At 46.0% G+C, this 16,643-nt stretch overlaps 1 protein-coding gene across 5 annotated transcripts in view; it reads left to right on the top strand.

Annotated features, from left to right (window-relative positions):
- Nucleotides 1–16,026, top strand: part of ARHGEF40 (Rho guanine nucleotide exchange factor 40) — a 181,579-nt gene extending 165,553 nt beyond the window's left edge. For 4 of the 5 annotated variants that reach the window (XM_063913439.1, XM_063913437.1, XM_063913438.1 and 1 more), the window contains 2 exons: nt 13,031–13,086; nt 13,185–16,026. In XM_063913439.1, coding sequence (XP_063769509.1) covers nt 13,031–13,086; nt 13,185–13,226 — 98 coding nt within the window. In that variant the 3' untranslated portion in view covers nt 13,227–16,026. Of the gene's footprint in view, nt 1–749; nt 924–13,030; nt 13,087–13,184 lie in introns of those variants that run through there. The other variant, XR_010171337.1, reaches the window with a different exon arrangement.
- The last annotated feature ends 617 nt before the right edge of the window (nt 16,027–16,643 follow it).

Raw genomic sequence — 16,643 nt, 5'->3', positions numbered from 1 at the left:
GTATTTTGGATATTGTATTTTTCCGTATTTTGGAATAATTGCATACCATAATGTATAATATATAAGTCTAAGCACAGAATGCATTTATGTCTCATATACACCTTATACACACAGCCTGAAGGTCATTTTATCCGATATTTTTAATAACTTTGTGTACATTCACACAATTCATTTATGTTTCATATACACCTTATACACACAGCCTGAAGGTCATTTAATACAATATTTTTAATAACTTTGTGTTTTAAACAAAGTGTGTGTACATTGAGCCACAGAAAACAAAGATTTCACTATGTCACTCTCACTCAAAAAAGTCCGTATTTCGGAATATTCCGTATTTCGGAATATTTGGATATGGGATACTCAACCTGTATATGAAATATTTCAGAATTAGAATCTCATGGCTATGATCTTGATAGAGGTATTTATGTTTGCTAGAAAACTGTTGAGGAGAGTTGATGTGACCCCCATCTTGAAGGAGAGATAGAGTGATATTACCAGACTCATTCAGGCAGGAATACAAAGCAGATATGAATCTAACTGGTAGTAAAATACCTGATCTGCTACCACCTGCCAGGCACAGCTAACACTGGAACTACTAGTTGTTATTAACAAAAGCACGTTGCAGCACTAGCAGACAAAATGGAGGGTGGGGAGCACTGATAATGCCAGATGTATACCAGTACAGGCAATGGCTGGAGATTTACATGTTTATTTAAAATTCCTCTCTGATTATTTCACTATACCAGCACAGATGATTACAGATAGGCCAGACAGAACACTGTGACCAAACAAGACTAAAGCCATTCTCCCAGAAGATTTACATTACCACCTCAGCATGTAATGATTCCTGTTAACAGCAAGAAGGAAGCAGCCTCTCAAATATGAGAATAACAAAACTGATTATTTATAGCCAGTCTAAGGTGAGATGTGGCCTACAGTAGTTCAGACAATATTTCCCCTCACGAGCTAACGTTATCCGCCCAAGTAGAAGAGAATGACACCCGTATTTGGTCATTATGGTGTGGTATATTAAGTCGACACCAGAATGTCTACATGTTCTGAATGTCCACATTCACAATGTTAACCTAGACAAAATGTCATCATTGCCAGATTGTTGACATTATTACTGTCGACGGTACATGCTAACAATGTGATTTTACATTGACTTGTCATCAAACGCTAACCTTAAACCTTACCCTAATATTGGTGTCTATTCATGAAGCAGTGAAAAGAGTGGAGAAGTGATCCAGTGGAGAAGTTGCCCAAGGCAACCAATCAGCTGCTCTGTATAATTTTATAGAATGCAAATTATAAATGTTACATCAATGCTGATTGGTCGCCATGGGCAACTTCTCCACTGGCTCACTTCTCCACACTTTTCTCTGTTTCATGAGTAGACCCCATTGTCTGTTGACATTCTACTATGTTACGTCAGTGCCAGCTTTCTAAATGTGAACTTATGACTTCATACCGGTACATTTGTGTTTCTTGCTGTTCCCCTACCCACTGGTATTTTTCTGTACAGATGGGTGACTCCAGTGTTCCTGCGTTACAGCTAGCCTACCCCTTCTCTCATCACTGTACAATTTTGATTAAGAATGTCAGTGGCCTTAACCAACCTCATAAGAGATACAGTGATAACAGACTGCAACACAGTATAAGGTGACTGTGTTTGCCAGAGGCTTGCTGTTGTGGCCCAACATGCCCTTTAGACTGTATGCCAAAGTAAGTTTCCCATTTGTTTCACTTCTAAGAATATACATAGTTCTTATTCACAGGAAGCTGCCCCTGACAGACTATAAACAGACAGAGATGTATATATTAAATTCCGTTTTTATCTCATTATTTAATGTACGTGTCCCACATATTCACCAGCGGCAATTTTATAAATTTTAACCATAAATGATACAAAAATAAAGATCAGGTATCTTACTTATAGAGAAGGAGGAGTTTGTAATACAGCCAGGGCTGCCATAAGGGGGGTGCTGGGGTCACAGCTGTCCTGGGCCCGGCCTCTCTGTCAGAGAGAGGAGGCCCCGGGATGCTCATGCAGTCGCCTGCCGCCGTCCCCGCTGTTTTGCCGCTGTCCTCTGACCCTCCAGCAGCTCTGTATTGAAAACGTCCTTCCCAAAATGGCCGCCAACACAGAGGAGACAGTTATTCAAGATACTAGAGGAGCCTTCTAGTATCTTTAATAACTGTCTCCTCTGAGGCAGTGGCCATTTTGGGAGGGACGTTTTCAACACAGCTGCAGGAGGACGGAGGACAGCAGCAGAACAGCTGGGATGGAGGCGGGCAGCAGCGGCATGAGCATCCCGGGCCCTCCAGACAGCGGCAGCAATGGGGGAGGGAAGGAAGGAATCCCCCATTACTTAGTGGGGCATAATATGGTGACAGGCATTACTGGTGGGACTTAATATGGTGCAAGGAGCATAAAATGGTGTTGCTCCGTGTCTGCACAGAAATTTATTATATTACCAACAGATGTTTGGTATTATTTGTATCCGGATACCAGTCAACTTAAACACATATAGTTTCTCGCAGATAGCTTATGCTATTGTTAATGCAAGACTCGTTCAAGTATTACAAAGCATCTTGACTCTGTTGCTCCACCAACCACTATTCACCCTCGCAGATCAACACCTCAACCTTGGCACACTAAATGCACCAGATATCTTCAAAAATGCTCAAATACTGACGAGCGACAGTGGAGGAAATCACACTCTAAGGCAGACTTCCTCCATTTCAGATTTATTCTCTCATCCTTCAGTGCTGCCCTTTCCCTCGCTAAACAATCATACTTCAAAATTCTCATCTCTACCCAGTCTTCCAACCCTCGGCGTCTCTTTGCCACTGTTAACTCCCTCCTCTGCCCACCACCACCTCCTCTCCCTTCCTCATTGTCTGCTCTTGATTTTGCCACATATTTCACATCCAAGATTAACTCCATACGTCAGAACATCACATCCCACCAGACCAGCAACCAGCCACCACCCATCCCTTGCCAACCCTCCCCTTCCCTCTCACCAACTCTGACATTATTCTCCCATGCATCTGGGGATGAAGTTATGGCCCTCATCCGTTCCTCCCCCCGCACCACCTCCTCACTTGACCCTATCCCCTCCCACCTCCTCCGCTACCTCTCTCCTTTGCCTGTTCCCATCTTGCCCACCTTCTCAATCTCTTCCTCTCATCAGGCACTGTGCCCTCTGCCTTCAAGCATGCTCTTGTCTCCCCTATTCTTAAAAAAAACCTACCCTTGATCCAAACACCCTCTCCAACTATCGACCCATCTCTCTCCTCCTTTTTGCCTCCAAACTCCTTGAGCGTATTGTCTATAATCGCCTCACTGCCTTTCTTTCCTCTCACTCACTGCTTGACCCATTCCAGTCTGGTTTCCGTTCTCTCCACTCCACTGACACTGCCCTCACAAAAGTCTGCAATGACCTCCATGCAGCTAAATCTAAGGACCCTTACTCTCTGTTTATTCTTCTTGACCTCTCTGCTGCTTTTGACACTGTGGACCACCCTCTCCTTCTGCAAATCCTTCACTCTCTTGGTCTGCGTGATACTGCCCTCTCCTGGCTGTCCTCGTACCTCTCTGATCGTTCCTTCTCTGTCACCTGTCATGACACTACCTCCCCCACTTCCACTAACTGTTGGTGTCCCCCAAGGGTCTGTTCTTGCTCCTCTCCTTTTCTCTCTCTATACGTCCTCTTTAGGTGAACTCATTAGTTCTTTTAACTTCCAATATCACCTCTATGCTGATGACACTCAAATCTACCTTTCCTCCCCTGATCCCCTGATCTCTCCCCGGCTCTCCTCACTCGTACCTCCAGCTGTCTCTCTGCTATCTCTTCCTGGATGTCCCAGCACACATGTTTAAGACTGAGCTGATCATCTTCCCACCCTCCCGCACAACCTCACCTCCCACAATCTCATTATCCATTGATGGCACGACTATCTCCTCTAGCTCCCAAGTACGCTGTTTTGGCGTAATCCTTGACTCCTCCCTCCTTCAAACCACACATTCAGCACCTCTCACAAACCATTTTCATCTCAAAAACATTTCCAGGATCAGACCCTTTCTCACCCAGGATGCCACCAAGACCACTCACTGATTATTTCCAGACTGGATTACTGTAAACTCCTCCTAACTGGCCTACCTGACAATTACCTCTCTCCACTCCAATCTATCCTCAATGTTGCAGGCCGGATCATCTTCCTCACCAAACGCACTACATCCACCGCCCCTCTCCTACAAGTCCTTCACTGGCTTCCCTTCCCTTTCAGAATCCATTTCAAACTTCTCACACTCACTTACAAAGCACTCACCCACTCCTTTCCCATTTACATCTCTGACCTTATCTCCCTTCACTCTCCCACCCGTCCTCTTCGCTTTGCTACTGCACGCCGACTCTCCTGTCTTCTGATTACTTCCTCTCACTCCTATCGCCAAGATTTCTCTTACGTCCTAGAGGATGCTGGTGTCCACATTAGTATCATGGGATATAGACGGGTCCACCAGGAGCCACTGGCACTTTAAGAGTTTGAGAATGTGGGCTGGCTCCTCCCTCTATGCCCCTTCTACCAGACTCAGTTTAGAAAATGTGCCCGGAGGAGCCGGTCACAGCTAGGGGAGCTCTACAGAGCTTCTTTAGTAATAGTTTATTTTAGAGTTTATTATTTTACAGGGAGGCTGCTGGCAACAGCCTCCCTGCTTTGTGGGACTAAGGGGAGGAGTAGTGTCCGCCCTGCGGGGTCTGAGCCACTATCTCCGCTGACAGCTGACAGGACACTGAGCTCCTGAGGGGATCGATCGTTCACAGAGCCAGAAGATTGGTGGCAAGTGAGTCATCGACCCCCCCTAGCAAGCGGGGGGCCGGTGTGAAGATGGCGGCAACAGGGTATGGAGCGCAGTACTAACTGCGCTCCAGGGCTCAGCGGTACATAGTGCGGCGCTGTGAGGGGCGCCCTGAGCCAGCGCCTACACCCTACACTGGTCACACAGCCTGTCGGGGTCCCGGGATCTCAGCCAGCATAATTCCTCAGGCCAGTATCATCCTTTGAAGAGCGGGAAGATAGCGCCATTTTGGGGACGGAGCTTCTCCTCAGAGCGGACCCAGCAGCGTTCAGTGCCATTTTCCTGCCTGCACAACGCTGTCAGTGAAGAGCAAGTCCCTCCAGAACAAATCCAGCTATCTCTCATGGTACCAGGGGGTTGTAGAAGGGGGGGGGGGGGGAGCTGTATACAGACTGTGTAACCTATTAAGGTGCACAGTCAGCGCTGGTTGGGGGTCTCCCTTTACCTAAAAAGATAAAAAGAGCTGTGTGTGGGTTGGCTCCAGTCTCTGTGTCTATCTTGCCATTCTTGGGGGTAAAACTCTGTCTGCCCTCCCCTGTGTGTGTGTGTGGAGTGTCTGTGGTCTCCATTAAGCTATGTCCAGGGACTCTGGGTCATATGCTGCAGAGGATATGTCTTCTCAGGATGATCCCATTCCATGTAATCAGGATTGCACTGTTTTAGCACAGATACCAGCAAGGGAGCCTGGAGCCTGAGTGGTTATCCTCTATCAAATCTATGATTTCTCAGAGGACAGTGATGGGGATGTATTGAGGGGGGCAGCATCTCTTGCAAAAGGGGTGCAGTTGATGATGGAGGCCATTAGGGATGTGTTGAATATTACTGATACAACACCTGTGCAGGTTGAAGAGGCTTACTTTAGTGAAAATAAGAGAGCCTCGCTACCCTTCCCTGCGTCAAAAGAATGAAATGCTATTTTTGAAAAAGCATGGGAAAACCCTGAGAAAAAATTCCAGATCCCTAAAAGGGTCCTGGTGGCGTTTCCTTTCTCTGTGGAGGATAGAAAAAAAATGGGAAAACCCGCCCATTGTTGACGCGTCTGTACCCAGACTCTCAAAAAAGGTGGTTTTACCTGTTCCAAGATCGTCAAATTGATAATACGCTCAAATCCATGTACACGGCTTCAGGGGCTATATTACGTCCCACTATTGGATACTATGGATAAATCTGATGTTGAATTGTTTTTGCGTAACATTCAGGATTCGGCAGGATTTATCGTAGAATCCATGAAAGACCTGGGTTCCAAGGCTGCAGGAATTACTTCCATGCCTGTCTCAGCTCGTAGGGGACTTTGGCTGCGCCAGTGGTCTGCCGACGCGGAATCCAGGAGAGGTGTGGAGAGCCTACCCTACACAGGTCAGGCACTCTTTGGGGAAGCATTAGATGTATGGATCTCCATGGCTACAGCGGGTTAGTCACCTTTTCCTCCCTCACCTGCACCTGCTACGAAGAAACCCTTTTCTTCAGCTGCATCACAGTCCTTTCGGGTTGCTAAACAAGAAAGGCCAAACCGTCTAACACCTTCTTTAGAGGAGGTCGACCAAAATCCAAGAAACCTGCTGCTGCAGGTTCCCAGGAACAGAAGCCTGCTTCAGGTACTCCAAAGTCCTCAGCATGACGGTGGACCGAGCGACCTGGAGGTAGGGCCGTGGGGGCGAGACTCAGACATTTCAGTCACGTCTGGGTGTCGTCCGGCCTGGATCCCTGGGTACAAGATATTGTGTCCCAGGGCTACCGGCTGGAATTTCAAGATCTCCCTCCTCACCGGTTCTTCAAATCAGGCTTGCCAGCTTTGCTGGCAGACAGGGCTGTCCTGCAGACTGCCGTCCAGAAGTTGTTGGAGGCACAGGTTATTGTACCGGTCCCTCCTCATCTGCAAAACAAAGGTTACTATTCGAACATTTTCGTGGTACCGAAACCGGATGGTTCGGTCAGGCCCATTCTGAACCTAAAATCGCTAAATCCCTGTCTGAAGGAGTTCAAGTTCAAAATGGAGTCTCTAAGGGCGGTGATATCAAGTCTGGAAGAGGGGGAATTCCTGGTTTCCCTGGATATCAAGGATGCGTACCTCCACATTCCGCCTCATCAGGCTTATCTCCGATTCGCACTGGTGGACTGTCACTATCAGTTCCAGGCTCTGCCATTTGGCCTCTCCACAGCACCGAGGGTTTTCACCAAGGTGATGGTGGAAATGATGGTTCTCCTCCGCAGACAGGGGGTGAACATAATTCCATATCTGGACGATCTGCTGATAAAGGCATCGTCCAAGGAGAAGCTGTTACAGTCCATACTTTTCACGATCCACCTGCTCAGGGAACACGGTTGGATCCTGAATCTTCCAAAATCAAATTTGGAACCAACCAGGAGGTTGTCCTTTCTGGGAATGATCCTCGACACGGAAGTGCAGAGGGTGTTTCTTCCAGAGGAAAAAGCGTTGGTGATACAAACAATGGTCTGGGATGCCCTGAAGCCAGCCCGGGTGTCTGTTCATCAGTGCATTCGCCTTCTGGGAACGATGGTAAGAGGCTCTACAGTATGGGAGGTTTCATGCTCGGTCCTTCCAACTGGATCTCCTGGACAAGTGATCGGGATCCCATCTACATATGCACAGAGGATACGTCTGTCACCAGAGGCCAGGATTTCACTCCTCTGGTGGTTGCAACTACCTCACCTTCTGGAGGGCCGCGGATTCGGGATTCAGGACTGGATCCTTCTAACCACGGATGCAAGTCTCCGAGGCTGGGGCGCAGTCACTCAACGGTCTTCTCCAAGCGGCCCATCTTCTGGGAAATCGGGCCATTCAAGTGCAGTCGGACAATGTAACGACAGTGGCTTACATCAACCAACAGGTCGGTACGAAGAGCAGAGCTGCAATGTCAGAGGTATCAAGAATCATCCTCTGGGCAGAAAAACATGCGTTGGCGCTGTCAGCAATCTTCATTCCGGGAGTAGACAACTGGGAAGTGGACTTCCTCAGCAGAAACGATTTCTATCCAGGAGAGTGGGGACTCCATCCGGAGGTGTTCATGGAGGTGACAAATCTTTGGGGTATACCTCAAATAGACATGATGGCCTCTCGTCTCAACAAGAAGCTTCAGCGGTATTGTACCAGGTCGAGGGACCCGCAAGCCGTGTCGGTGGACGCCCTAGTGACTTCGTGGGTGTTCCAGTCGGTGTACATGTTTCCTCCACTTCCACTCATTCCAAGAGTGCTAAAACTCATAAGGAGAACAAGGGTTCATGCGATCCTCATTGCTCCAGACTGGCCAAGAAGGTCTTGGTACGCAGATCTTCTGGATCTACTGCTAGAAGAGCCGAGGCCTCTTCCTCTTCGGGAGGACCTGCTGCAGAAGGGGCCATTCGCCTATCAAGACTTACCGCGGCTGCGTTTGACGGCATGGAGGTTGAACGCCTGATACTAGCTCGGAAGGGCATTCTGAACAAGGTTATTCCTACCCTGATACAGGCTAGGAAAGGAGGTGCGTCTAAACATTACCATCGTATTTGGAAAAAATATGTATCTTGGTGTGAGTCCAAGAAGTTTCCTACGGTGGAGTTTCAACTGGGACGTTTTCTCCTCTTCCTGCAAGCAGGTGTGGATATGGGCTTGAGGTTGGGATCCGTAAAGTTCCAAATTTCGTCCCTATCCATTTTCTTCCAGAAACAGTTGGCTGCCCTCCCTGAGGTTCAGACTTTTTTGAAGGGAGTTCTGCACATCCAGCCTCCCTTTTTGCCGCCTACGGCGCCCTGGGATCTTAACGTGGTGTTGCAGTTCCTCCAGTCGGACTGGTTTGAGCCTCTACAGGAGGTTGAGGTCAAGTTTCTCACGTGGAAGGCTGTCACTTTGTTGTCTTTAGCTTCTGTTAGACGTGTGTCGGAGTTGGGGGCTTTGTCCTGTAAAAGCCCGTACTTGATCTTCCATGAAGGTAGGGCTGAGCTTCGGACACGTCAGCAGTTTCTTCCGAAGGTTGTATCGGCATTTCATATCAACCAACCTATTGTGGTGCCAGTTGCTACTGACTCCTCAATTTCATCAAAGTCCTTGGATGTTGTATGGGCTCTGAAAAGAAAATCGGATTCTCTGTTTGTCCTGTATGATGCCAAGAAACTTGGGTGTCCTGCTTCAAAGCAGACAATCTCTCAGGATCACTACCCAGCATGCGTATTCTACGGCAGGATTGCCATGTCCTACGTCTGTTAAGGCCCACTCTACTCGTAAGGTAGGTTCTTCCTGGGCAGCTGCACGGGGTGTCTCGGCTTTACAGCTTTGCCAAGCGGCTACTTGGTCTGGGTCGAACACGTTTGCAAAGTTCTACAAGTTCGATACTTTGGCCACTGAGGACCTGAAGTTTGGTTAATCAGTTCTGCAGGCGCCTCCGCGCTCTCCCTCCCGTTCTGGGAGCTTTGGTACATCCCCATGGTACTAATGTGAACCCCAGCATCCTCTAGGGCGTAAGAGAAAATAGGATTTTGGTTACCTACCGGTAAATCCTTTTCTCGTAGTCCGTAGAGGATGCTGGGCGCCCGCCCAGTGCTTCGTTTTCCTGCTATCGTTATTTGGTTCAGTACAACTTCGTTTTAGTTGAGTACTGCATTGTTACTTGGTAAGTAATGTTTCAGCGGTTGCTGCGTTTCAAGCTAGTTAACTTGATGTGCCTTGTATGTGTGAGCTGGGGGGAATCTCGCCACTATCTGTGTGAAATCCTTCTCTCGAAGATGTCCATCTCCTCGGGCACAGTTTATAGACTAAGTCTGGAAGGAGGGGCATAGAGGGAGGAGCCAGCCCACACTCTCAAACTCTTAAAGTGCCAATGACTCCTGGTGGACCCGTCTATACCCCATGGTACTAACGTGGACCCCAGCATCCTCTACAGACTACGAGAAAAGGATTTACCGGTAAGTAACCAAAATCCTATTTTTTCATGTGCTGCTCCCTTTCTCTAGAATTCTTTACCTCTCCCCCTCAGACTCTCCACCACCCTACAGAACTTCAAACGGGCTCTTAAGACCCACTTCTTTACCAAACCCAGCCAAATCTCATCCTAACCCTCTGTCTCATGCTCGGTCTACCCCATCTGTGTCACCCCTGTCTGTCTGCCCCTCCCCTTTAGAATGTAAGCTCTCACGAGTAGGGCCCTCTTTCCTCTTGTGCTTATCCTTTCTCTTACTTTAATAATCCTCAACTGCCCAAATCCTGCAGTTTTTTGGCCACCTTGAAACTTATCTCTATGTCATTTACTGGTGTAGTTATGCTTAGTTACCCTGTACTTGTCCTATATTGTCTTCAACTGTAAGTCACTGTTTTCCTGTTTTGATTATGTGCATATGTTCTCTGTAATTGGGCGCTGCGGGACCCTTGTGGCCAGGGCTGGTTCTTGCCCTTGTGGTGCTCCGGGCAAAAATATAGGGGCGTGGCTTCATATGGGGGCGTGGTCAGTTACGCCCCATTTTTCCCCCTTGAAGCGCCGCTGAAAGAAAAAAAGAAAAGAAAAATTTATACTTACGATCCCCGCTCCTGATTCCAGACCGCTGCAGACCTCCGCCGGCGCCGCTCTTCTCCTCTCCTCTCCTCCGATCTATGGGAGAGACGTCAGTCATGACGTCTCTCCCATAGCACAGCATAGACACTAGAGGTCAATTATGACCCCTAGCTTCTGTGCCACAATGCTGTGCAGTGTGCGATGATGTAATCGCGCACCGCACAGCAAAGGTCCTCTCCACGAAGGGAAACTAGACGCGTAGCATCTGGTTCCCTTCGCAGCGGGGGGCACAGTGGCGGATCTTGCCATGGTGCGGTGCCCTCTGGATGGCGCCCTCCGGAAGGCGGCGCCCCGGGCAAAAGTCCTGCTTGCCCGTGGCAAGATCCGCTACTGCTTGTGGCGCCATATAAATAATGGATAATAATAATAATAATAATAATAATAATAATAAATATGTTGTGGCCTGAGCAGTGTAGAGCTTACATTTATTTACTTGTTTTCAGGCCTCGAGTCCAGACTCATTTTGGAGCTGGAAAATAACTCTTTATCAGACCCGTATAAAGCGTCTGCACTAACATCAGGGAATAAGAGAATAATAACCACAGTGATTATACCAGGTAGCATAGCAGTCCTTTCCTACTATTATTCTTGTATCACATGGATCTGCTCTGCAAATTTGTTTAAAAGTGATTGCCTCATGTCAAATACGTTTAATATCTGAAATGGAACAATTACCTCTGTAAGTGTGATTAAGGGGTCTGTTTATCAATATAGGGAGATGGAAAAGATTCTAACCTCAAATTACTATTAAAAGTTAATTGTGACAGGTGAGACTGATTGACAACAGGATTCTTATTGCTTCTCCAACCAACCTTGGAGTTTCTGTGTATATGACCAAATAGGGAGTGACTTTGCCCCGTCTATGAATTGGTTTACTACCAGAAATGATGGCGTAAGTATTTCTGGCTCCCGTCACTGCTTTTGCATGAGAGGTCTATATATCAAATACCTCATGTTGCATTAACAGAGATTAATACTTGCTAACTTTATGTATCTTTTCTCTGGGAGAAGTCCCAAGAGGATATGCTGCTGACAGCTTTGGAGGAGGGGCTTGCTCTCCACGTCATTATGCCCCGCCCTTGTTACAGCATTTTAGCCTCACTTTCCTCCCTACAGGCCCGAGATTCTGAAAAATTAGGGGTAGCAATGTGAAGCTTTGCCTCGGGCACCTAGAAACCTTGCACCGGCCCTGACTGCCTTGTTATGTCCTCCACTGTATGTACTTATTGTGTTACCAATATTTGTTCTGAGATGGTTAGATGTATTCTAACTATAGGAATGCAATGTTATACAAAATTGGGACTTTGGGATCTTGGTAAAATGAGTTTTTCTGAAACGTAGACCAATGACATATAAAAATGATCCCTATTATGCTCATAGTATTATCCTCCTTTTGTGTAACACTCCTCACAGTGGCTGTAGGGAGAGACACTTCAGTACCATGTTTGTATGTATGACATGATCACAGTGTAGCTTGTTTCAGGTCCTGACGCTGGTGCTTCCCATGTCACAAAGTACCAATGTTTGTGCAGAACGGGCCCTGCATTGGTAGAATGGCTGCAGACGTCAATTGATTGACAGTCTACAGCCATTTGGGGGCTGGGAGGGGCGGTGACGACAGGCTTTCCGAAAACAGTGACCAGGGTCTCCGTCTTTTGTCAGAGATTTCCTGGCCTCTTGGTAGGAGCTACTGCGGATGGCTTACGTGACCCCATGGGTCACTCAGCTGGACGATGCTGTTGCATCCTTGGACGCAGCACTGGATAAAATGCACGCAGTAGCAGACACCTTACTACATCAAGGAAGCAGCAGCGATGCACATTCCAACCACAGCAGCGATGCACACTCCAGCCACATCTGGATCAGACACTGTGTGTATTAAATTTACTACTTCTTTTAGTCTTTTGAGAGGCAGCTGCATCAGTGTCGTGATGTGCGGGGGAGGGTGGGGGCTAGTGAGCGATACCCCTGCCACCCCCTGCTGCTCACACAGCACCCAACACCCCCAGCGCGGCTGCAGATACCTTTTTTAAATATTTCTAAAGTAGGGGCTGGCCACACCTCCCTGCACTGGCCACGCCTCCCTCTGATTACCTGGGCCGGGAACAGCTGTCGGTGCCCCTGCTGAAGCCCCTATAGTTACGCCTCATGCACAAGTACCAATACTGCACTGCGTGATCAAGTTTTTATGGGATACTTGGATTAAAGATCCATTCAGTGAACACACCCAACGTTCCCACAGGTGATTATTGTGTGCACTGAACAGACCATGGTCCCAACAACTATTTGAATATGTCTCTGTGTAACATACCATAGGCACTTAGAAAATGCCTGTGTGTGTGTGTGTGTGTGACTGCCATGGTAACATTATCCTACAGATTCCTGCTATGCTGGCATTACAATGGATGAATTCATTTTTGACACACGTGGGGGGGAGAATGACCAAATCTTGTAGAGAGATAGAGAAGTTGCTCAGAACAAGCAATCAGCTTGTATAGCACAGCCTGTAAAATGACAGAAGCTGATTGGTTGCCACTTTATCTGTTTCTAAGATTTGATAAATCCCTCCTTCCCCTGGTTTTTTTAGAGTTGTGCTTGTGGTGACCCATGTCTGTGTATTTAGGTGGTCCAGTGTACCTCAAATCAGTCTCACCAATTATGGAAGGAGAGAAGCCAAAGGTAACATTCTCTTTTCTGATTTTTTTTTTCAATTTGTATACAGTATTCTCTAGGGTCAGCCTATATCACTGACAATTCTTCATTTTTTCATTTTATAGGATGTCACCATCAAACCGATTTTTCCATCCACTTCTGTGTAAAGAAATAAGATTTTTGAAAGGTCATAAGAAATAGAAATCGCCCTTTCAGTGCCATAACCACTGACATTGAGGACAACATATTCATCATGTCAGTTACCTCAGCAGATGACGGTGCTAAAACAGAAGACATTAATTTGCACAATGAACCAAATACCACGTTACGGACATGACAAACAGAATGACAGTGGTCAGCCCCACTCTGGTGCACGAAACGGTTCCGGCCAGACATCTTTACGAAATGACGGACTATGAAACTCGAGGGTGACTCTGTACCAGTGGCATCTCTCAGAAAGCCTGTGGCTATTCCATCTCAGTTAACTGGTGAAGCAGCAACCTACATGGACATCTCAGCCTTTTAACCTGTTACTGCATTACAAGGGACTCAGTACATAGACTACTGAAAGTTACTGTAGATGGTGGAGAAGCTGTCAGTCTGCAGAGGAAGAATGAGCACGGACCCAATATCAGGGGGTTTATAAGACTAGGCCGCGTTCTCTACAACAGTCACCAAAATGCCATGGACATATTTAACTGCATCTATTTTAGAAATATCAGTATTATCAGACATGAATGTATTTGGTTATCCATTTATACAAGTGGCAAAATGCAAAAAAAAAAATAATACCTACTAGTTATAATGAAACCAATATAACATAACAGTGTGTAATCTAAGTATAACCTGGTATGTCAGCTTTATAACATATCTATTAATACATTTCTCATTAATAACTATGCCTGCGCCAAATACTTTGGGGTTAGTATTTCTGGCAGTATAAATAAAGCAATAATACAGGATTGATACCCTAATGGTACTTACTAGGAAAGCTATAGAAACATATCACATTACAGCTCTGACTTGAAATACTCTGGCGTGATATTTTTAATACCAAGGAATATATAAGGGATGATGTCAGAAATGAATAACTATGCACCTACAGCATATGAACATATATATATATATATATATATATATGCTTAACTGGATTAAAAGAAGAAACTGGAGACCCATAAGATACAAACTGGACTATTTTATATATATATATATATATATATATATATATATATATATATATATATATATATAATTGTTATCAGGTTCCAGTGGTTAGTAATAAACATGACACCTATTTCAGTTATTGTGCCTTTGGCAGAAATCTCTGGCCTTCCTTTCAGAGCTTGCACTTTTTTTAAGCAATGTCAGTTTTCTCCTGATAAACGTATAGTAGTAGTGTGGTGTATGTTATGCAGAGGGAAGCTCATGTTTTGTGTGATGTTTGTATGTGACACTCTAAAACCACATTCCCTTTTGTCTGCCCTTCCACGTACAGTATTCTTTCTAAATGCAATAGACAGGGTCTAACCTGTTACGTGGCGATCAATAAAACCTGCCTGGCAGGCTGAGGGAGAAGCATTTATTGATTGTATCTTTGCTACAGGAATGAATGAGCTTCAGAGAAAAGAAAGGAGAGAATCTGCACAAAGCAGTGTCGCTACAGTAGTTCAGATGGACAGGGCATGTATTCATCTCTGAAACCTCCTATAGGGTTATGGGCCTGATTCAAACGTGCACGTAATTGCAAGCGCAGCTGCGATATTGTACATGACGAACTTGCGAAAATATGCTAATGACTCAGACGCTGTATTCCGCACATAAGTGCCCACTTTCTGCGCCTCACATTCCCTGCTTACATACAAAAGCGGAAACAGCGGTTGCACCATGGAAGTTCTGCGCAACCCTATGCTGTATTAGAATGAGCATCTCACCTAAGACACCTGAGTCTCTTCAGCTGCATACGAATTTGCAGTGGCTGACTAGGAAACAACCAGAAAACAGTCCCGACATGTCTAGGTTTTTCTAACCACCTTGTTACCTCACACAGAAAAAAAGAATGTAGATTCACTCTCCAAACATTTTGCAATTCAACGTCACGTAAAAGTGAGGTTCTTTGCATAATTTTGGCCAAATGTATGGGCTTACCCACCACGTCCAGGTGACCTCATCATCAGGTAGGTCCCTAACATTCTAAAGGTCCAAGTCCAGAACGAAGGACAACCAGACCGCCCCAAGGCACCACAGTAGTGAGAGATAGCAGGTAAAACCCTGTTACCTCCCCCCAAATGCTGTCAATCATTTTGCAAATAAACCTCCGTGTGGTTGCTGTCGCTAATCCATCGCCCTGCGTGCATATTACCGCTTTAGATGAGTAGCAAAGTATCGCTTCGCTGCGTCTGCAGTCAACATTGTGTGCACGTGTGAATCGGGTCCCCTATGTGGTACACCTATTTGTAATTCGGTATCATATTCATTTTTTTCCTTAATGCTTGTTGCGTGTTACATTATGGTACATTCCTAACGCTGTTTGTTAGATGATGGTGCAATCTATGCCTGACAATTATTTGGGATGGTACAATCTTTTCTTAGGATGGTGCAAGTCTCTGCCATTTCTTTGGGAAGAAGTGGTCGAAATTGTCCCTCTGCTTTTACTATGAAATTGTACAATCATTGTAAGTATGGCTCCTGTTGTTATGAAGTGGTACAAATTTGCTTTTTCTCTTAATGGCAAGAAGTTGTGCAATCAATACCGTCCGTGGTACAGTAGATTTGTTTCAGACTGTACCAGAGGATATAAAGCCAGAATTTATATGTGCTTGAAGTATTAGTCTTATATGTTCATGCCAATATCTGTATCACACATCCTTTATGTGCGTTTTCTGATTTGCTTCTTGTCTACCCTGTGTATGGTCTATTGTTTGTCTTTGGCACATTTTTTCATGATTAAACATAAAGCTGTAACCGTTACTATGCTTAGTAATATTTGTATCTTTCCTTATATCATTATTGGTAGTTTTAAACAAATGGCATTGAGTAATAGACAAGAATATTATCTCACTGCAGTGTCAAACCACTGTAATCTTGTCATCTTTGTAATAAAACTGCTGACACCCATCCAAGGTAACGTAGGAATATAAACTGCTTTACTAGATAATTATGTAATTCATTTCATTATATGCTGGAGACATGGAATTATGCCCTCATTGGTAATATGCCAGTACCTTGATCTAATGTTGGCCAAGTGACTGTTCCATCCAGGAGCAGCTGATGACCCCCACTGATGCACAATTTAAGAAGGACAGAGGAAGGGGGCTTTGAGACCTAGTTATTTAGTCAAATGAATTTGGGGCTTAAATCAGACTTGATCGTAGATCGGGACACCCAGCACAGGGCTAGTCCGCCCCACATGTTTGGGTGTGCCCGGCCGCACAAGTACAAAAGCATCGCACAGCTCGACGAGTAGCTCCCTACCAGCACAACTCCTGCGTGCTGGCAGGGAGCTACTTGTCGCTGTTCGGGTCACAGTGGCTGCATGTGACCCGAACAGCGTGACGCAGCTGCGGTGGCCCGCCCCCTGCACGGTC

The sequence above is a fragment of the Pseudophryne corroboree genome, chromosome 1 (assembly GCF_028390025.1).
Source record: "Pseudophryne corroboree isolate aPseCor3 chromosome 1, aPseCor3.hap2, whole genome shotgun sequence".
Taxonomy (NCBI): Eukaryota; Metazoa; Chordata; class Amphibia; order Anura; family Myobatrachidae; genus Pseudophryne; species Pseudophryne corroboree.
The sequence above is the reverse complement of the archived record's forward strand: the minus strand, read 5'-3'. Positions and strand labels throughout refer to the sequence as shown.